At 53.2% G+C, this 19,149-nt stretch overlaps 1 protein-coding gene across 2 annotated transcripts; it reads left to right on the top strand.

Annotated features, from left to right (window-relative positions):
• The first annotated feature begins 968 nt into the window (after nt 1-968).
• Nucleotides 969-10,425, top strand: AQP2 (aquaporin 2). Of its 2 annotated transcripts, XR_009420302.1 has the most exons (5): nt 969-1,374; nt 5,545-5,709; nt 7,394-7,474; nt 8,390-10,013; nt 10,160-10,425. XR_009420302.1 is itself a non-coding variant. In XM_059491360.1 (4 exons), exons 1-4 carry the CDS (start codon nt 1,009-1,011, stop codon nt 8,603-8,605), a joined length of 828 nt encoding a protein of 275 aa, XP_059347343.1. In that variant the 5' UTR covers nt 969-1,008; the 3' UTR covers nt 8,606-10,425. The 2 variants fall into 2 exon arrangements, 1 of the variants encoding a protein (XP_059347343.1); XM_059491360.1 differs by having other exon boundaries at nt 8,390-10,425.
• The last annotated feature ends 8,724 nt before the right edge of the window (nt 10,426-19,149 follow it).

Raw genomic sequence — 19,149 nt, 5'->3', positions numbered from 1 at the left:
CTTTGCTTTGGGATTGATTTCCAAATTTCTGGGTAGGAGATCTGTGCCTAGGCTGCAAAATTCTGGTGCTCTGAGGACCTGAGCTGTAGTGAATCCCTTTTGTGCCTCCCCTGCACTCACTGTTCATGGAATCATGGAACATCTTGGTTGGAAGAGACCCTCAAGGACCATTGACTCCTGGCCCTGCACAGGACACCCTCAGGAATCCCTCCATGCTCCTGGATTTTCTGGTTGTTAAATCACAGCCCACAGCCTGATTTTCAACACAACCCAACCTCAGCTCCATCTCCACAGACTCCCCATTTCTTCCCGCCCTCTCCATGCTCCCAGGGTCCAGCTGCAAGAACAGCTCTGCGATAGATCCCAGGTAAGGGAGCCCAGGGGAAGGGGAGCCCAGAGGAAGGGGAGCAGGAGAAGGGAAGCAGCACTTCTCAGGTAAGGGATCCCAGGAGAAGGGGAGCAGGAGAAGGGGAGCAGGCCATCCCAGGTAAGGAGCTCAGGGGAATGGATCAGCCCTTCCCAGGTAAGGGATCCCAGGGGAAGGGGAGCAGCCCTTCCCAGGAGAAGGGGAGCAGTCCTTCCCAGGTAGGGGAGCCCAGGAAAAGGGGAGCAGTCTTTCCCAGGTAAGGAGCTCAGGGGAATGGATCAGCCCTTCCCACAAAAAGGAGCCCAGGAGAAGGGGAGCAACCCTTCCCAGGTAAGGAGCCATGGGGAAGGGGAGCAGTCAATCCCAGCACTGCTGGAGGCTGATCTATGACCTCCCCAGGGTGGCGAGCTCTGCATTCCCCAGCTCTAATAGAAGAGGCAGGATCTGATGTTCCCTCAGCTGGAACACAGCAGGAAAAAAAGCATCAGATTTCCCAGGACCGTGATCCCATCCCCTTCAGCAGCTGATCCTGCAGCCCCCCCTCTTCCAGGTATATAAATGGTGGCCCAAGTCACGCTCAGGGACACGGCAGGAGGTGGGCACCGAGGGCACTGCGGGCAGGATCATTTCTGGGAGCCACAATGATGTGGGAACTGCGCTCCATCGCCTTCAGCAGGGCCGTCCTGGCGGAATTCCTGGCCACTCTGGTCTTCGTGCTCTTCGGCCTGGGCTCGGCGCTGAACTGGCCCTCGGCGCCGGCGCCGAGCACGCTGCAGATCGCGCTGGCCTTCGGGCTGGCCATCGGCACGCTGGTGCAGGCCCTGGGCCACGTCAGCGGCGCCCACATCAACCCGGCCGTGACGCTGGGCTGCCTGCTGGGCTCGCAGCTCTCCCTGCTCCGCGCCGTCTTCTACGTGGCGGCCCAGCTGCTGGGGGGCGTCGTGGGCGCCGCCATCCTGCACGAGGTGACCCCGGCCAGCGCCCGCCAGGGCCTGGCCCTCAACAAGGTGAGGATGGGGCACAGGGAGGGCGAGGCAGGCCCGGGACAGCGGGCAGGGACTTGGGAGCTGCGGGGTGGCAGGCCCCAAAAACGCCCTCAGCTGGCCCAAAACCTCTTCAGATGGAGATCCCAGAATTCCCACTGGGATTTTCCTCAGAGAACCAGGAGAGACCCAAAATTGGGGAAATTCCATCCCAAATCCACCCAAAAATCCCCTCAGCTGCCCCAAAACCTCTAGATGGGAATCCCAGAATTCCCACTGGGATTTTACTCAGAGAACCAGAAGAGGCCCAAAAGCTCCCAAAAATTCCCACTGGGATTTACCTCAGAGAACCAGGAAAGGCTCAAAATCAGGGGAATTCCATGGGAATTTCATTCCAAATCCACCCAAAAAAATCCCTAAAAACCCCATCAGCTGCCCCAAAACCTCCAGCTGGAGATCCCAGAATTCTCACTAGGATTTTCCTTAGAGGACTGGGAGCGACCTAAAATTGGGGGAATTCTATCCCAAATCCACCCAAAAATCCCTAAAAACTGCCTCAGCTCCTCAAAAACTCCAGATGGGGATCCCAGAATTCCCCAAGATTCCCATTGGGATTTTCCTCAGAGAACTAGGAGAGGCCGAAAATCAGGGAAATTCCATCTCAAATCCACCCAAAAAATCCCCAAAAACTCCCTCAGCTCACCAAAGCATCCTGGCAGGGGTCCCAGAATTCCCAAAAATTCCCACTGGGATTTTACTCAGAGAACCAGGAGAGGCCCAAAATCAGGAGAATTCCATGGGAATTTCATTCCAAATCCACCCAAAAAAATCCCTAAAAACCCCATCAGCTGCCCCAAAACCTCCAGCTGGAGATCCCAGAATTCCCACTAGGATTTTCCTTAGAGGACTGGGAGCAGCCTAAAATTGGGGGAATTCTATCCCAAATCCACCCAAAAATCCCTAAAAACTGCCTCAGCTCCTCAAAAACTCCAGATGGGGATCCCAGAATTCCCCAAGATTCCCATTGGGATTTTCCTCAGAGAACTAGGAGAGGCCGAAAATCAGGGAAATTCCATCTCAAATCCACCCAAAAAATCCCCAAAAACTCCCTCAGCTCACCAAAGCATCCTGGCAGGGGTCCCAGAATTCCCAAAAATTCCCACTGGGATTTTACTCAGAGAACCAGGAGAGGCCCAAAATCAGGAGAATTCCATGGGAATTTCATTCCAAATCCACCCAAAAAAATCCCTAAAAACCCCATCAGCTGCCCCAAAACCTCCAGCTGGAGATCCCAGAATTCCCACTAGGATTTTCCTTAGAGGACTGGGAGCAGCCTAAAATTGGGGGAATTCTATCCCAAATCCACCCAAAAATTCCTTAAATCTGCCTCAGCTCCTCAAAAACTCCAGATGGGGATCCCAGAATTCCCCAAGATTCCCACTGGGATTTTACTCAGAGAACCAGGAGAGGCCCAAAATTGAGGAAATTCCATCTCAAAGCCACCCAAAAATCACTAAAAACCCCTTCAGCTGCCCCAAAACCTCCAGATGGGGATCCCAGAATTCCCACTGGGATTTTCCTCAAAAATTTCCCCAAGATTCCCACTAGGATTCCCCAAGATTCCCACTGAGACTTTCCTCAGAGAGGACCAAAATTTGGGGAATTCCATCCCAAATCCACCCAAAAGTCCCTAAAAATCCCCTCAGCTCCTCAAAAACTCCAGATGGGGATCCCAGAATTCTCCAAGATTCTCACTGGGATTTTCCTCGGAGACCCAGGAGAGGCCCAAAATCAGGGGAATTCCATGAGAATTTCATCCCAAATCCAGCCCAGAATCCCTAAAACCCCCTCAGCTGCCCTAAAACCTCCAGCTAGGGATCCCAGAATTCCTGGGATTCCCCAAGATTTCTGTTGGGATTTTCCTCAGAGAATCAGCAGAGGCCCCAGAATCAGGGAAATTCCATCCCAAATCCACCCAAAAATCCCTAAAAACTTCCTCAGTTCCTCAAAACCTCCAGATAGGGATGCCAGAATTCCCCAAGATTCTCACTGGAATTTTCCTCAGAGAACCAGGAGAGGCCCAAAATCGGGGGAATTCCATCCCAAATCCACCCAAAAATCCCTAAAACCCCACCTCAGCTCCCCAAAACCTCCTGCCAGGGGTGCCAGAATTCCCAAAATTCCCGGAATTCCCAGTAGGAAGCCTCTGAATGCCACAGCCCAGCACCTGCTGGACCCTGCTGCTCCAAGGCTCCTGCCAGGAGCAGGGATGAAGGCAGGACTCATCTTCCTCCTCTGGTTTTAGGGCTGAAATTTCATGAGGTCCATCAACTATTTCCCATTGAGCCACTTCTTCCAGCTGGGAAATTTTCATACTGGTGCCAAAAATGCCCCCTGGTTTTGGGGCTGAAGCCAGAGGAGGGATCCAGCTGGCCACAGACACATCCCTTGGAGTCACAACCATCTCGTTTTTCCCAGGATTGTAGTCAGGGCACTTGGATTTGGGGGTTCCCAGGGGTTTAAGGAAGGACACATCCAAAATCCCACCTCTGCATCCCTCTTGTCCCAGGCTCATCCCAATTTCCCCTCAGGTGTGGGTACAGGCAGCCTTTTCCCGGCTCTGCTTTGGCCAAGCCACAATTCCCAGGCTGCTGAAGTGGTGGGGACAGGAGAGATTTGGGTCTAAACCCAGAGATTCCCTGGATTTAGATTCCTCTGGCATGGTTTTAGTGCTGGTCCAGAGGAGCATCTCACCTGTCCCTCTCTCCCAGGAGATGCTGGGCTGGTCCCACCACCTCCTGTCCCCAGCTCTCCCCATGCCTGGGGGGTTTCTGATCGGGGGGAGAGCCAGTAAATCCCCCCTGGCTTTGCCTTGGCCAAGCCACAATCCCCAGGCTGCTGAAGTGGTGGGGACGGGAGAGATTTGGCTCTAAACCCAGAGATTCCCTGGATTGGGGTTTCTGATCTGGAAAAGAGCCAGTAAATCACCCCTGGCTCTGCTTTGGCCAAGCCACCATTCCCAGGTTGCTGAAGTGGGGGGGACAGGAGAGATTTGGGTCTAAATCCCAGATTTTCATTAGATTCAGCTTGCTGCCTCCCACTGTGATGGGATGGGCACACCAGATCCACCTGATTCATCCCAAAACCCAACGCACAGATTCCCTAAAGCTTCACAAGGATCTCAGGGAAAAAATAAAGCCAGGGAAGCTCAGGATTCCCATGGGGGGTTCTCCAGTGGTATCCTGGCCTCCAACACCCCCTTCCCCACAGGAGGGGGGAAAGGAATTGAAATCCAGGGATTCCCTGTCCCATCCCAGGGGGGCACAGGATCAGCATCACCCAATCCCAAGGGAGCGAGGGAGGAGCAGGGAGCTGGCTTGGGAGCAGCACATGGAAATTACCTTTCCCACAGCAGGGAGGCACTGCCAGGACTCAGCAGCACTGCCAGAGTGATTAAGAGGGTTAAAAAGAGGCATTGTGGTTTGGTCTGAATGAGGAGATTGAGGCTGGTAATGACTGAGGGTAATAAAATCGGGAGGTTTAAGGGACACTCAGACTGCTCAGCTTTGTTGGTTCACAGCTTAAAGTGGGAACTGGGGATTTTGGGATTTTGAGAAGGCTTTTTTCCCCTGTGAGCTGTTCATGGTGTGGCTGCCTGCACAGATCACCCCTGTGAAAAGGGAGGGGAATATTAGGGAGGACAATGAGGAAGATCTGACTCTGGTGCTCATGCAGGAGGGCAGTTAGGACCTTCCTGGGATCACCAAGCAATGGGGTTAGATTTGGGAGGGGACAAGGAAAGAAGGGACTGAGTTGGAGGATCAGCTCCAGATCAGACCTGACATATTCTCTGAGTCATAAAAGTGTGGAAAGGGATTTTTTTTTCTTTTTTAATGCCAAAATATTTCTTTTCAATGTCTTCAAAATACAACTTGTAAACTTTTCCAAAAAGCATTTCAGGAAGAGGGAAAAGAAAAAAAATTAAGAAATACCAAAAAATTGCCAATAAAACTTCCTGAGAGGTCAATCAAGCATTTCCCATTGAGCCACTTCTTCTACCTGGGAAGTTTTTTCTTATTGGTGCCAAAAATCTCCCCTGTCTCCTTTGTCTCCCCCTGATTTTGGATTCCTCCTCCATATTTCCCATCCACTCACAGAACCTGGATTTGGAACATGTTTTTCCTCCCGTTCCAGCTGCACAATGAGACCACGACGGGGCAGGCGGTGACAGTGGAGCTGTTCCTCACCTTCCAGCTGGTCCTGTGCGTCTTTGCTTCCACGGACGAGCGGCGTGAGGACAACCTGGGCTCCCCTGCCCTCTCCATCGGCCTCTCTGTGGCCGTGGGGCACCTCCTCGGGGTGAGTGGATGTGCCAAAACCTGGCACTTTGGGGGTTCTTTTTTTGTTTATGCCCCAAGTTCGTTTGGCTGCATCTCCTGGCTTGATGGAGGATATGTAACCTGTGGTTTTACAGCAGAGAGAGGGAAAAATCCCACCAGAGCCATGGGAGAGCTGTGGCCTGAGGTCAGCCTTTATTTGGCATGAAAAACTCCAAGCCCAGAACCTGCTGGACTCTGCTGCTCCAAGGCTCCTGCCAGGAGCAGGGATGAAGGCAGGACTCATCTTCCTCCTTTAGTTTTAGGGCTGAAATTTCCTGAGGTCCATCAACTATTTCCAATTGAGCCACTTCTTCCAGCTGGGAAATTTTTGGTTTTTTCATATTGGTGCCAAAAATGTCCCCTGGTTTTGGGGCTGAAGCCAGAGGAGGGATCCGGCTGGCCACAGACACTTCCCTTGGACTCTGCCTGCCCTTGAGTCCCATTGGGAGTTCCAGGGATATGTGGGATCTCTCCTGGAGTGAATGTGTTGGCTGCTGGGGCTCTCTAGGATGAGCCTGGGAAGTGTTTGGGATGGACGCTCAGGGAAATCCCACCTGGGTGATGGCCCAAAGCAGCCCCCACACCCAGTGCACACAGGAGAACACTGTGGGTCACACCATGCTGTAGGAGCGTTGCAGGGTAGGACGGTCAGGATGGACGGAGACGAGAGATCTCTGAAGCCAGATGTGGAATTTGGGGTTTATTGCAAAGGGCCAAGTGCAGGGCCCTGCTGGGATTTGGGGTTTATTGCAAAGGGCCTGGGTGCAGGGCCCTGCTTAGAGCTGCCAGGCACAGCTCAGAGCAGGACTGAGAGAAGAGAGGGGTAGAGAGGATGAGAGGATGAGAGAGTAAAAGCAGAAGAGAGTAAAAAGGGTAAGAGAATAAACAGGGTAAGAGACAAGAGCTAAGAGGGGGTAAGAACTAAGAAAGTGAGGTTCTCATTACAATACAATAAATCTTCTTCTGTGTTGAATATTCTGATTCTCACTAACCAATCTAGTACAATACACAAATCCTATAGCATTTACATACAGCCTATAAGAATCATTACATTACCACACTGTGTTACATTTTAAACCCTAAAAGCTACTCTTTGTGTCCTTCTGCCAAGCTGGCAGGGTCTGCTCTGAGCCTTGGACTGTCTGCAAGCAGAGGGTGTTGTTCCATCAAAAGGGGATCACCTTCAGCCAGCCACACCATTGTTTTCCTGTTGTTCAGTAACTGAGGGATCTCAAAGCTTGCTTTCATTTTAATCTCGCTTATAGTTTCTATATTCTCAAAATCTTTTTCCAGACAATCATATTGATAAGGCTTTCCTGTTTCATCTTCCCCAACATCACACCTTCCATCCTCAGTGCCCCACGAGCCCCTGTGTCCATGGGACTGTTCCTCCCGTCCTCAGGGGCATGAGAGGGAATTTTCTGCAGGACTGGGAGCTCACCCCCGCAGCTCCCGGGGCTGCAGCACAGCAACCCTGGGACACTGTGAGCTCAGCCACCTCACAGTGCTGACTCAGGTGCTGGCAGCTCCCGGGATGCCTTTTCCTGGAATAGGAACACTGAAGGGTGCAGCAGCAGCTCAGCTGTCACCCTAATGACACCCCAGCGTTTTTAAAGTGAGGTGGAAGGGTTTGATGCTGACAGCAGCCGTGGTGTTCCCGGCAGATCCGTTACACCGGCTGCTCCATGAACCCTGCCAGGTCCTTCGCCCCCGCCGTCATCGTGGGAGACTTCAGCGACCACTGGGTGAGAACTCTGGGGCTGGGTTGGGGTGGATCAGGCCCCCACACTGCCAGTATTCCTCGAAACTCACCAAGCCAGGCAAATCCCAGGCATTTCCATGCCAGCTCCCAGCTGGAGGAGAGATGGAGAGATTAGGAAAAGGAGGTGCGGCTGCTGGGTGCTTAATTAGCTTTTCCAAACTTCAAACTGGGAGCGTTGCAACAGGATCAGGGTGTGAGGTCTGTTGACATGACTTGGCACGGGGAACAAAACCGATGGAGAGTGGAGCTGTTGCCAGTCCTGGGGAGCTTTCCTGGTTCCTGGATCTAGGTGCACCTTTGGGAACACTCCCTGGCTCCCCAGGGAATGCCCGTAGCTCTGAGTCTGCTGGAGCTCCAGGAGCATTTCAGCAATGCTCTCAGGCCTGGGATGGGATTGGTGGTGCTTGTCCTGAGCAGGGCCAGGGAGCATTTTTGGGATCCTTGTGGGTCCTTTCCAACTTAGGAGATTCCATGATTTTATTGTTTTCGTCTACAAAGAGCCTGGCTGGAGGCAGAGCTGTGGTGGCTCCTGATGTCACCAAGGTGTCTGGCCCAGGCAGGTGCCTCCTCCTTCTCCTGCTCCTCCTCCCACAGCAATCCATGAGTGGGCAGGAAAATGCTCCAGATGATGCCACATCCCTCAGCACGTTCACAATGGGCCTGTCATTAATGCAGAGTCTGGGCAGAGGGGGAATGGTGGAAGAGGATGGTTGGGAATATCCCAGCACTGGAGGGGAGCTCAGATCCCCAGTGATGCCCAAAGCAGAGCTGACTCTGTGTTTTGTCCCCAGGAGGGAACCCAAGCCCCTGGCATGCCCCTCAGAGATCCCAGCTCCTCCCCACCCTCCAAAGCCAGGCTGGGTTTTGCTCACCCCATTTTCTCTCCTCTCCTCTCCAGGTGTTCTGGGTAGGCCCCCTGATTGGGGCTGCAGCAGCCTCCATCCTCTACAACTTCGTGCTGTTCCCACAGGCCAAAACCCTCTCGGAGCGCCTGGCCATCCTCAAGGGCTGCGAGCCCGAGCAGGACTGGGCCGAGCGCGAGGCCCGGCGGCGCCAGTCCGTGGAGCTGCACTCGCCTCAGAGCCTGCCCAGGGGCATGTCTGAGAAGGTGTAGCCAAACCCTCCCTGGGCCGAGAGAGGAGCTGGAACCCTCTGGCGTGGTTTTAGTGCTCATCCAGAGGAGCATCTCCCCTGTCCCCTCTCTCCTTTCATTTCTCCTGGGGCACTGAAGCTGACTCCTCTCCCAGGAGATGCTGTGCTGGTCCCACCACCTCCTGTCCCAGCTCTCCCCATGCCCGGGGGGTTTCTGATCTGGGGGAGAGCCAGTCAATCCCAACCCCACAGGAACAAGGGATGTCCCCAGGATGCCCTGTCCCTCGTGCCCCTCACAGGACACGGAGCTTGGCTGGGGCTGTTGCCTCCCAGAGAGCTCTGAGGAGCCTGAGGACTGTTCATTACCCTGGGTGTGGAGGTTCCACCCAATGCCTCATTGCTGCTGCACTCTGCTCCTGTCCCGGGCCCCTGCTCGGCTCTGGGCCCACACACAGGGGCAGGAGCAGGAGCAGGAGCAGGAGCGCTCACTCTGAGCCATGAATGCCACACACGACAGGCTCTGCTGTGAAAGGGACCCAAGTGCCATTTCCCACCCGACACAGGACACAGAGGTGCTCCCACAGGAGCTTTCCTGGGAAGATGGGACTGGGAGCATGGCCATGAGTCCCTGCAGGCCCCACTGGGGAGCACTTGCAAATTCTCCCTCCTGTGAAAGAGCCAACCCAGGTTACAGTCCAAACTCAGACCCACCTCATTGCTGGGCCAGGGTTGTCCTTCCTCTCTCTCCCTGGTTTTCCCTTCTTTCCTCTGGTCCTGTTCACCTTGGATCACCTGGAACACACCAAGGGAAGATTTCACACCCAGCGTGTTCCAGGTGTGAAGAATCAGAATCATGGAATGGGCTGGATGGGAAGGGACCTCAAACCCCACCCAGTCCCACCCCTGCCGTGGGCAGGGACACCTCCCACTCTCCCAGGCTGCTCCAAGCCCTCTCCAACCTGGCCTTGGGCATTTCCAGGGATGGGGCAGCCACAGCTGCTCCAGGAATTCCATTCCAGGGCCTCCCCACCCTCACAGGGAGGAATTCCCTCTCATCTCCATCACCTCCTTCTCACATCCCTTTCTCTTGGCTGCATCACTCCAGACCCTCCAAATCCCTCCCACCCCTTCCCCTCTGCCCTCTCAGGACCTGCTCATGGTCCTCAGCCCAGCCAAGGAATTTGGGTTGGTTTTTGGGTGAACTTTGCTGTTTCAGCCATTGATTTAAGCCCATTTCAGCCATTGATTTAAGCCCATTTCAGCCATTGATTTAACCCCATTTCCTTTGCTCTGCCCCACGTTCTCCCTTCCCAGAGTGGATCCCAGCAGTGTCTCCAGCATTGCCCCAGCAGTGTCAGCCCCACCAGGATTTCTCTGGAAAGGCTGTGATGGGAATATTCAATGAGACTGGGCCCAATTCCAATCATAAGGTGATTTATGGATCATTCTGGATCGTTTCCCTCTCCCTGTTCAGACAGGACACTCCCAGCACAGGATGCTCTTCACTCTGCTCTATTGGCACCATCCCCTCCTCCCATCCAATCCATCCTTGCCTTCCTCCCTTGCTCTTCCTCAGATGTTGGAGTGGCTGCTGCTGCAGGGGTGAGGAGGGAGCCCAGCTTTGATCCGGCCCAGACCTGGTGTTTACCCACAGCCAATCCATGCAAACACCCCCGGAGGGCTTTGCCAAGGCAGCACTTCCAGCCCTGGTTTGATCCACCCAAAGCAGGGGCTCTGCTTCCCTTTGCTCCTTGATGGTGAATTTGAATTTTAGCTCAGAAGAGGCTTCTCAAAAATTCCCTCTGTTCTCAGCAGTGGAAATAAAATCATGTTTTAAATCAATCCCAGTGTCAAATTGTATTTCTGTTATCAAATGCTCACTTTTAAAAGCCATTTGGGTTTTTTGATGCTTTTTAAAGGAAAATTAATCCATGTATGTGTGCAGGAAAATCCCAGCAGACTTTTCCAGAAGTCACCCTGGGCATGCTCTGCTGTGGAAAAAGCCACAGATGAATTCAGTTATTTATTTAAATTAATGTTGGTGCATTCAATGTCTCTTCTCCAGATCGAAGCATTTCATTTATTATTTACCCTGACAATGTTTAAGTCTCACAGGGCCTGAACCTGAGGTTTAATGTCTGATAATGGCTCTCCTCTTTCCAACAAAGTGCTTTAAATTACTTTTTAGCTCCTGAATTCAAACACAGGGATGAAATACTGACACATTTATGGAAAACACTGACACATTTATGGTAAATAACAGATATAAAGTCACCTCTCAGATCCCAGACCCTTCAGCCAGGGTGCTGAAGGAGCCCCAGTCTTCCTGGGAACACAAATTCACCTTCCCTGTGGAGCTGGGTAACTTCCCAAACTTGCCCTGTCAGGAAAGCACTCAAACATTTCAGATTGCACCGGGGGAGCTGGAACTGGCGAGCAGGACCAGGAACCTGGAGCTGCCATGGCCAGACCCCAACCCTCCCTGCACTGGCCACACTTGGATGTCAGAGCCAGGATTTGAGGCATTCCCATGTCCTTCCACTCCCAACATCATGAGGTGTTCCCCTTCTCCCACCCTGGGGTGCCTCAGCTTTGGGCTGACCCTTCTGCAGAGCTGCAGAACCTCCAGAGCATTTTCCACACACCCTCGTCCTCTCCTTGTCCTTGCTGCTTGGCTGCCATGCTCCTGGAACCGTGGAATTGTCCAGGTTGGAAAATGCCTCGAGGACCACCCAGCCCAAGCGTTTCCCCACCCCTGACCATGTCCCCAAGTGCCACAGCTTTGAAATCCCCCAGGGATGGGACCCCACCCCTGCCCTGGTCTGGAAAACCCTTTCCATTGAGGAATTTCCGCAATATGCGGCAAAACCTCCCCTGGCACACCCTGAGGCCACTTCCCCTGGCTGTCCCCTCCTGTCAGGAGTTGTGCAGAGCCACCAGGTCCCCCCTGAGCCTCCTTTTCTCCAGGCTCAGCCCTGCCCAGGTCCCTCAGGAGCTCTCCAGACCTTTCCCTGGTGGTCCATCCCTTCCCCAGCTCCACTCCCAGCCCTGGAAAATCTCCAGCCCCTCGGGGTCTCTCCAAGGGGACCCCAGGATTTGAGGGGTCTCAGCAGAGCCCTGGGGCTGTGTCCTGGTCTCCGCTCCTCACAACTTCTGCCACAATTTGAAGTTAATCCCAAGGAATTCCCTCCCTTGCCCATTCCAGCTCTGGGATGGAGCATTGCACACCCACCCATGATCCTTTACCTGTTGTAGGGACCTGGGAGCATCCAAATCCCAGCTCAGGGAATCTGGGAGAACCTGGGAGCACCGACCTTGATCCCAGTGCCTGAGGGGTCTCTGCATCGTGTGGGGAAATGGGAAAACCACTGGGACAACATGGAAGTAAAATCATGGCCTGGAGAATGTACTCAGCTGTACCTTGGATATCCCAGCACAGGACAAACCCCTTGAGCCCCTGTCACACCAGGGAGGACAGAGACCAGCCCAAGGAGGGGACAGAGCTGAGTTCTCTGCTTGGGATTTCTTGGCCTGACCTTTCCAAACCTTCCCAGTCCCAATCCCAGAGGCAGTGTGAGCCTCCAGCAGTCCCTGCCCTGCAATGCCATGACCTGCCTGGGATCAGGTACCTCATTATTTTACATAATCATTTTTATGGATCTGTTTGTAGATGGAGAAATATTTCCGAGGTGTTTTCCTTGAGGAGCCAGGAGGGCAAGAGGAGGAGGCAGGGCCAGGTGTAGAAAATGACCACAGTGACCACAGACCATCCCAGAGTGTGCTGGTGCTCCAGCCAAACATCCCCAAACTCTTCTATTCCAAAGGTTCTGCTGGAGAGAATGGAGTTTCTGCTTCAAGTTTTATCCAAACTTCCCAGGAATCCAAAGGAAAATCTCACATTTCCAGACAACCCTCAGTGCAAGAACCTTCAGCTTCAGATCTGATGGCACAAGGGAATTTCCCAGCATGGGTCTCTTTAACTCCCCAGTGAAGATTTTTAAAGCTGAGAAGTTCCTTGGTGCATTTGCTCTGAGTTTCAGAGGCAGAATGGAGGGAAAATGGATTTTCCCATTCCCCAGCTGTCCCAAATGTTCTGCTGTGAAACCCTGGGCATTTGGAGCCAGGGGATTGTGTGAAAATCTTGGCTTTTCATAGAGCCATAGGAGGGTTTGAGTGGGAAGGGAGCTTAAAGCTCATCCTGTCTCACCCCTGCCATGGCAGGGACACCTCCCACTGTCCCAGGATGCTCCAAGCCCGGTCCAACCTGGCCTTGGGCACGTCCATGGATCCAGGGCAGCCACAGCTGCTCTGGGAAATCCATCCCAGGCCTTCACCACTCTCATAGGGAGGAATTCCTGCCCAATGTTCCATCCATCCCTGCCCTCTGCAGTGGGAAGACATTCCCTGTGTCCAGGCACTCCAGATCCTTGGAAATTTTCTCCTTTCATCTTTCCTGCTATTTCAAGCAGTGAAAGGCAACAATGAGGCCACCCCAGAGCTTTCTCTTCTCCAGGCTGGACAATTCAAATTCTCCTAACCTTTCCTCCCAGCAGAGCTGCTCCATCCCTCTGCTCATCCTGGAGCCTCCTCTGGGCTCTCTGCGGCAGCTCCAGCTCCTCCCTGGGCTGGGCCAGGATTGGAGCAGCTCTGCAGGTGGGGTCTCACCTGGGCATGGGGGCAGAAACCCCCTCTGAGGGGTTCAGCCCAGGCTCAGGGGGCTCTGGGTCCTGTCCAGCTCTCACCCCCCTGGTCAGGACAGACAGAGACCAGAGATCTCTGGAGCCAGGTTGTGGAATTTGGGGTTTATTGCAAAGGGCCTGGGTGCAGGGCTCTGCTGGGAGCTGCCAGGCACAGCTCAGAGCAGGCCCGAGAGAAGAGAGGGGGAGAGAGAGTGAGAGGGAAAGAGCGTAAGAGAGGCAAGAGAGCAAAAGCATAAGAGAGTAAAAGGGGTAAGAGCATAGAAAAGTAAGAGCTAAGAGGCAAGAGATAAGAGCTAAGAGAGCAAAGTTCTCGTTACAATACCATAAATCATCTTCTGTGTTGAATATTCTGATTCTCACTAACCAATCTAGTACAATATACAAATCCTACAGCATTTCCATACAGCCTATAAGAATCTCTACATTACCACACTGTGTTACATTTTAAACCCTAAAAACTCCTCTTTGGGCCCCTTCTGCCAAGCTGTGGGGTCTGCTCTGACCCTTGGACGTGCCTGCAAGCAGAGGGTGTTGTTCCATCAAAAGGGGATCACCTTCAGCCAGCCACACCATTGTTTTCCAGTTGTTCAGTAACTGAGGGATCTCAAAGCTTGCTTTCATTTCACTCTTGCTTATAGTTTCCATATTCTCAAAATCTCTTGCCAGGCAATCATATTGATAAGGCTTTCCTGTTTCATCTTCCCCAACACCCCCCAGAAGGTTTTTAGGAGTTTCCAGATTCCTGCAATGATATCAAGAAGTCATTGATTTATTTATGGTGTGTTTTTCAGGTCATTCAGAGCCTGGCTGTGATTTCAGGCCCCTGTGCCTTGGTGCAGCTCCTCCAGCCCAGGTAGGATGGCAGTGCCAAGGGGAGGGGGAAGGTGATTTCTCCCTCCCCACATCCTTCCCGTTTATTCCAGGCTGTGCTCCTTGTAAACCAAGGAAGGGCTTCACAGGTGAAGACATTTCCACAGCAAACATCTTTGCAGAGGGAAAACACCACTGCCTCCCCACTCTGAATCCTGAGGACACAACACAGCCCAGAAGAATTCCAAGTGACCAGAAGGGGAGCCTTGGGATGTCCCTGGTGCTGGTGGCTTTGCTGAAAAGGGCTGAAAATCGGGAGGGTTCATCCCACCTTTCCCACTGTGTGGTTTGGTTTTCTGACCTGGCTTTTGCTTTCCCTGATTATTATCCCATGGGACAATTTAACGGTGGTTTCAGTGCAAATGAACTCCTGAGGGGGCAGAGCAGCCCCAGAGCAGCCCTGACCAGCAGGAATTACTGAGCAAAGAGCAGAGCAGAGCTGTCATTAAGCTTTGTCACCACTCAGTATTAACGAGCGTCCAGGTGGTATCCAGGGTTGGCAGGTCCCTGTCACCCCTGGCAGCCACGGTGGGCTGCAGCAGCAGGGACAGCACAGGGGACATGGGGACAGCCCCAGAACTCAGTGTCACAGCCCCAGCACTCAGTGTCACAGCCCCTATCTCAGTGTCACAGCCCAGACCTCAGTGTCACAGCCACAGTGGACATGGGGACAAACCCAAAGCTCAGTGTCACATCCCAGATCTCAGTGTCACAGCCCAGACCTCAGTGTCATAGCCCAGAGCTCAGTGTCACCATCCAAAAGCTCAGTGTCACAGCCCAGAGCTCAGTGTCACAGCCCAGAGCTGTGTCACCATCCAAAAGCTCAGTGTCACAGCCCAGAGCTCAGTGTCACCATCCCAAAGCTCAGTGTCACAGCCCCAGATCTCAGTGTCACAGCCCCAATCTCAGTGTAACAGCCCAGAGCTCAGTGTCACAGATGCAGAGGACATGAAGACAGCCCCAGAGCTCAGTGTCACAGCCCCAAACTCAGTGTCACAGCCCAAAGCTCAGTGTCACAGCCTCAGATCTCAGTGTCACAGCCCAGAGATCAGTGTCACAGCCCAGAGCTCAGTGTCGCCATCCCAAACTCAGTGTCACAGCCCCTGAGCTCTGTGTCACAGCCTCAATCTCAGTGTCACAGCCCCAAGGCTCAGTGTCACAGCCCCAGATCTCAGTGTCACAGCCTCAATCTCAGTGTCACAGCTCAAACTCAGTGTCACCATCCCAAAGCTCAGTGTCACAGTTGTGGCTCTGCAGCCAGCACTGAGAGAAGCCAAAGCCTCGTTGCTGCAGGGCAGGAGAAAGTGGAAACACTGCGAGCCCCAGGCCAGCGGTGTCATCACTCAGCTTCAAAGAGAGGACAGCAGATGGGGTCAGATAAGAGGGATCCTGAAATCCACACCTGAAACACCTGCACAGGGGCATCCCAGAGCAGCAGCAAAGCCTTCCCTGCAGCCCTCAAACTGAGCATCACGAGGGCAACGTTTGCTGCTTCTGCTCTGTGATATTTCAGTTTTTCCTTATCAATGCCTCATTGCAAAATGCTGGAGCTGAGCCAGCAAGAAGTACTTTTTCTCTTGAAAAGCTGAACCAGACTTTCTCTTCTGATGTCATCCCAAACAAGGTCTTTGGGTCATCTCATCCCAGCTCATGACTTTAGGTCATGGGTTGGACTTGAAGGTCTCAGAGGTCTTTTCCAGCTCAATTAATTGTGGTTTTGTGATCCCAGTTCCAGCAGAATTGGTGTCTCCTGTTGAGGACATCCTGTCTCTGTTGTTGTCCCTGCCTCCATTACTGGGCCAGTTCTAAGGTCCTTGGCTGAGGTACGGAGCCAGGTGAGGAGGAAACCCCAAACCCTGGCTCAGCAGCGTTTGCAACCTGAATTTGGAGCAGCCCCTGCCAGGCCCCGAGGTGCAGCACGGAGCTGAACTCACCAGAAAAAGCAAGGAAATGCAAATTAACAGCAGGAAACAAACATCAGCAAACTAACAACAGCAAACTAACAGCAGCAAACTAACAACAGCAAACTAACAACAACAAATTAGCAAGGGCAAATTAACAACAGCAAATTAATAACAGCAAATTAAAAACAGCCCCGCACAGGCTCCGACCATGAGCAGGGTGACAGCAGGGACAGCCAGGGGTGGCACAGGGTGGCCTCAGTGACACACAGCCTCCCTGGGTGAGGCAGACCTGGGTGAGGATGAGGCAGCAGCTGCCTCCCTCCCACCCCCTCCCTGCTTTAGGGTCCCTCTCCTGAGTGGGAGATTGGGGCAGGTTTGGGTTGTGTTGTTTGTCTGCTGGTGACAGCGAGGAGGAGGAGGAGGATGAAGATGAGGAGGAGGATGATGAGGAGGAGAATGAGGAGGAGGAGGAGGAGGAGGAGGAGGAGGAGGAGGAGGAGGAGGAGGAAGAGGGTGAGGAGGAGGAGGATGAAGAGGAAGAAGAGGAGGATGAGGAGGATGTGGAGGATGAGGAGGAGGAGGAAGGAGGCAGCCAAACCCGCCCCTGTTGCCCAAAGCCTCCCGCGCTGTCCCTGCAGGGCGGGCGAGGCGTGTGTGCCCCCGGCTCGTGGGTGTCCGTCTGTCAGCGCCGCCCGCCCCAGGCCTGCTGCACCTTGCCCAATCCCATTAAACCTGACACATCAAAGCACCTCCAGCTCAGACCAGCTCCTCGAGTGGCACGGAGCCACGGAGAGGACAGGGAGCCTTCCAAATGCCAGGGTTGGCACCCGAGGAGCCCAGCAGGAATGCCCTCACTAACTTGGAAAGCTGACCCTCTCTAATATCATCCTAATCATTAAGAAGCTATGAACCAGCATTAGTCTTTTAAGCTAAAGAAAGAGGGGTTCCCCCCCTCCTTGATGATATGCCTCAAATAAACCCCAGATCCTGATTTTTTATCATGCTCACTTCATGACTCACTTTCTCTTTAATCATCCAACCCAAACTTCTGTCATTCGTATCAATAAATCCCCCCTCTAACAAACCCCCAAGCACTACCCCCTGAACCTGACCAGGAACTTAACCTTCTTTGACCGGTTTTCAAGCCCATCCCTCCTAGGAATCCCACTAATCCTCATCTCAATAACATTCCCAACTCTCCTACTGCCATCCCTAGACAATCGATGAATCACTAACCGACTCTCAACCCTCCAACTATGGCTTATCAACCTAGTTACAAAACAACTAATAATGCCTCTAGACAAAAAAAGGACACAAATGAACCCTAATTTTAACATCCTTCATAATCTTCCTCCTGGTGAGAAAAGGTTCCTGAAGAGCCTCGGGAGCAGAGGCTTTGTGTGGTGTTTTCCAGAAGTTTTCCCTGTCATTCCCAGCCCTCTTTGATTAGATCTCCTAGTCAGCTGCAGGATTTTGCTGTTATTATCCACACTTGGGAGGCTGGGAAAGCATTTTTGGCTTTTCAGCCAAAGCGATGGGTGTGCTGGAGGAGCTGACAGCAAAATGGAGCTGCTCCCAAGGGATGGGGACATTGAGGAAGGGTTTGAAGGATGGGAACAGGGAGCATTTTATCCAGCTGGAGCCACAGACAGGGCTGAAGGGAAGTGGCAAGTAATTACCACCCTGGAATCCGGCCAGGGTGTCTTGAAATACCAGCTTGCAAAACTTTCACCAAAACATGCCAACGGACCAGGTGTTTCGAGGATAACAGATCTGGGCTTTGACTCTGCAATCAGACCCCAGATCAGCAGATCCAGGAGAAAACCATTATCAGGAATTAAGGCTGTAACAGATCCTCAGTCCCTCGAGGCCCACCAGGTCTGTTTTGCTCAGGATTTTGGGTACAAAGGAAGAGAAAAGCTCATTTATTTCCACTCCTGGGCAAGAAGTTCCCTCTCCTTGGTCTGGACAAGAATTCTCCGGGTGTTTGACCCCCCCCAGGCCTGACAGCCTCCTCAGAAGGCAGCAGTGAATCCAACTATTTGGATTTAGGGAGGATTTTACCGCTGTCCAGTTGGTTTAAATTTTTACCAATGCAGAGCTTTGCTCCCTGAGTGCTGCAGCGTGGCTGCCCCTGCAGAGGGACCTGGCAGCCAGGGGGAAAACCAGCCTGGGCATCATTGGGGACAGGAAAAGTGGATCAACCGAGCAAGGAGAGCAGATCTGGCACCCAAACCCATCTAAAAACAAATATCCTGGCACAAGGCTGCGAGGGCTACGAGAGAACCAAGAATTCTTTGTTAAGTGTCACCTGAGACCTTTTCCGCCCCAAAACCTCCGTCCCCACGAGCTCCATGGGCACAGCCCCGAGTGCCTCCCCTGCCCCTCCCTGCCAGCCAAGCACCTGCCAATGGATGGGTTTGGGATGGAGGGCAGCGCCCCAGGAACATGAAAGGAGACATGTAAACACAGCCTGTGTCCATGCAGAGCCTGTGGCTTGGTGCTGGCATTCCCAGGAGCAAAATCACTGCTCATTGAGCAAGAGCTGGAGAGGCAGAAAGAAAAGGAAAGGGCACAGGGTGACAGGGGAGGAGACACCATTCCCAGCTGCACGCCCCAATTCCAGCACTTGTTCCAGTGCTCTGGAAGGAGCAGCAGAAAGGGCAGGGAGCAGAGGTTCCCAGCCAGGCTCTGCAGCAGGAGCTCTTTCCACGCCATTTCTCCATCCACGCACCTCAAGGAAGATCCAGCTCATCTACAGCTCCCCAGACGGACAAAGCTTCCCCCAAACCCTCCCCTGCTCCCTGGACAACCGCAAACCACTTGTTTGCTGGAGCTGAGCTCTCTTGGCAGCCTGAGAGAAGCTCCAGGTGTTTGATTTTCCATTTCAAGGTTCCATGGAAATCGAACGCACCCTTGCTTGGCCCCAGCAGAGCTCCTCCGGCCCATCAAGGGTTTTCCAACAGGAGGAGTGTGCAAGCACAGGGAAGGGAGGGAGGGAGGGAGGGAGCAAATATTAACTACACCTGTGCTAGTGAAACACCCAGGGCCTGGCGAGAGGCAGTAAAAGCCAAAAGCAGAGGAGGGAGCTC

This window comes from Ammospiza nelsoni, chromosome 32, assembly GCF_027579445.1.
Source record: "Ammospiza nelsoni isolate bAmmNel1 chromosome 32, bAmmNel1.pri, whole genome shotgun sequence".
NCBI classification, from domain to species: Eukaryota; Metazoa; Chordata; class Aves; order Passeriformes; family Passerellidae; genus Ammospiza; species Ammospiza nelsoni.
This window is presented reverse-complemented; position numbering and strand designations above follow the sequence as displayed.

What these genes read in the sequence shown, in the direction of transcription:
- AQP2 (XM_059491360.1), top strand. Translation starts at nt 1,009, where the DNA reads ATGATGTGGGAACTGCGCTCCATCGCCTTCAGCAGGGCCGTCCTGGCG. An exon ending in AGGGCCTGGCCCTCAACAAG is followed by an intron (nt 1,375 to 5,544) that starts GTGAGGATGGGG and finishes CTCCCGTTCCAG; the next exon opens with CTGCACAATGAGACCACGAC. An exon ending in CCGTGGGGCACCTCCTCGGG is followed by an intron (nt 5,710 to 7,393) that starts GTGAGTGGATGT and finishes TGTTCCCGGCAG; the next exon opens with ATCCGTTACACCGGCTGCTC.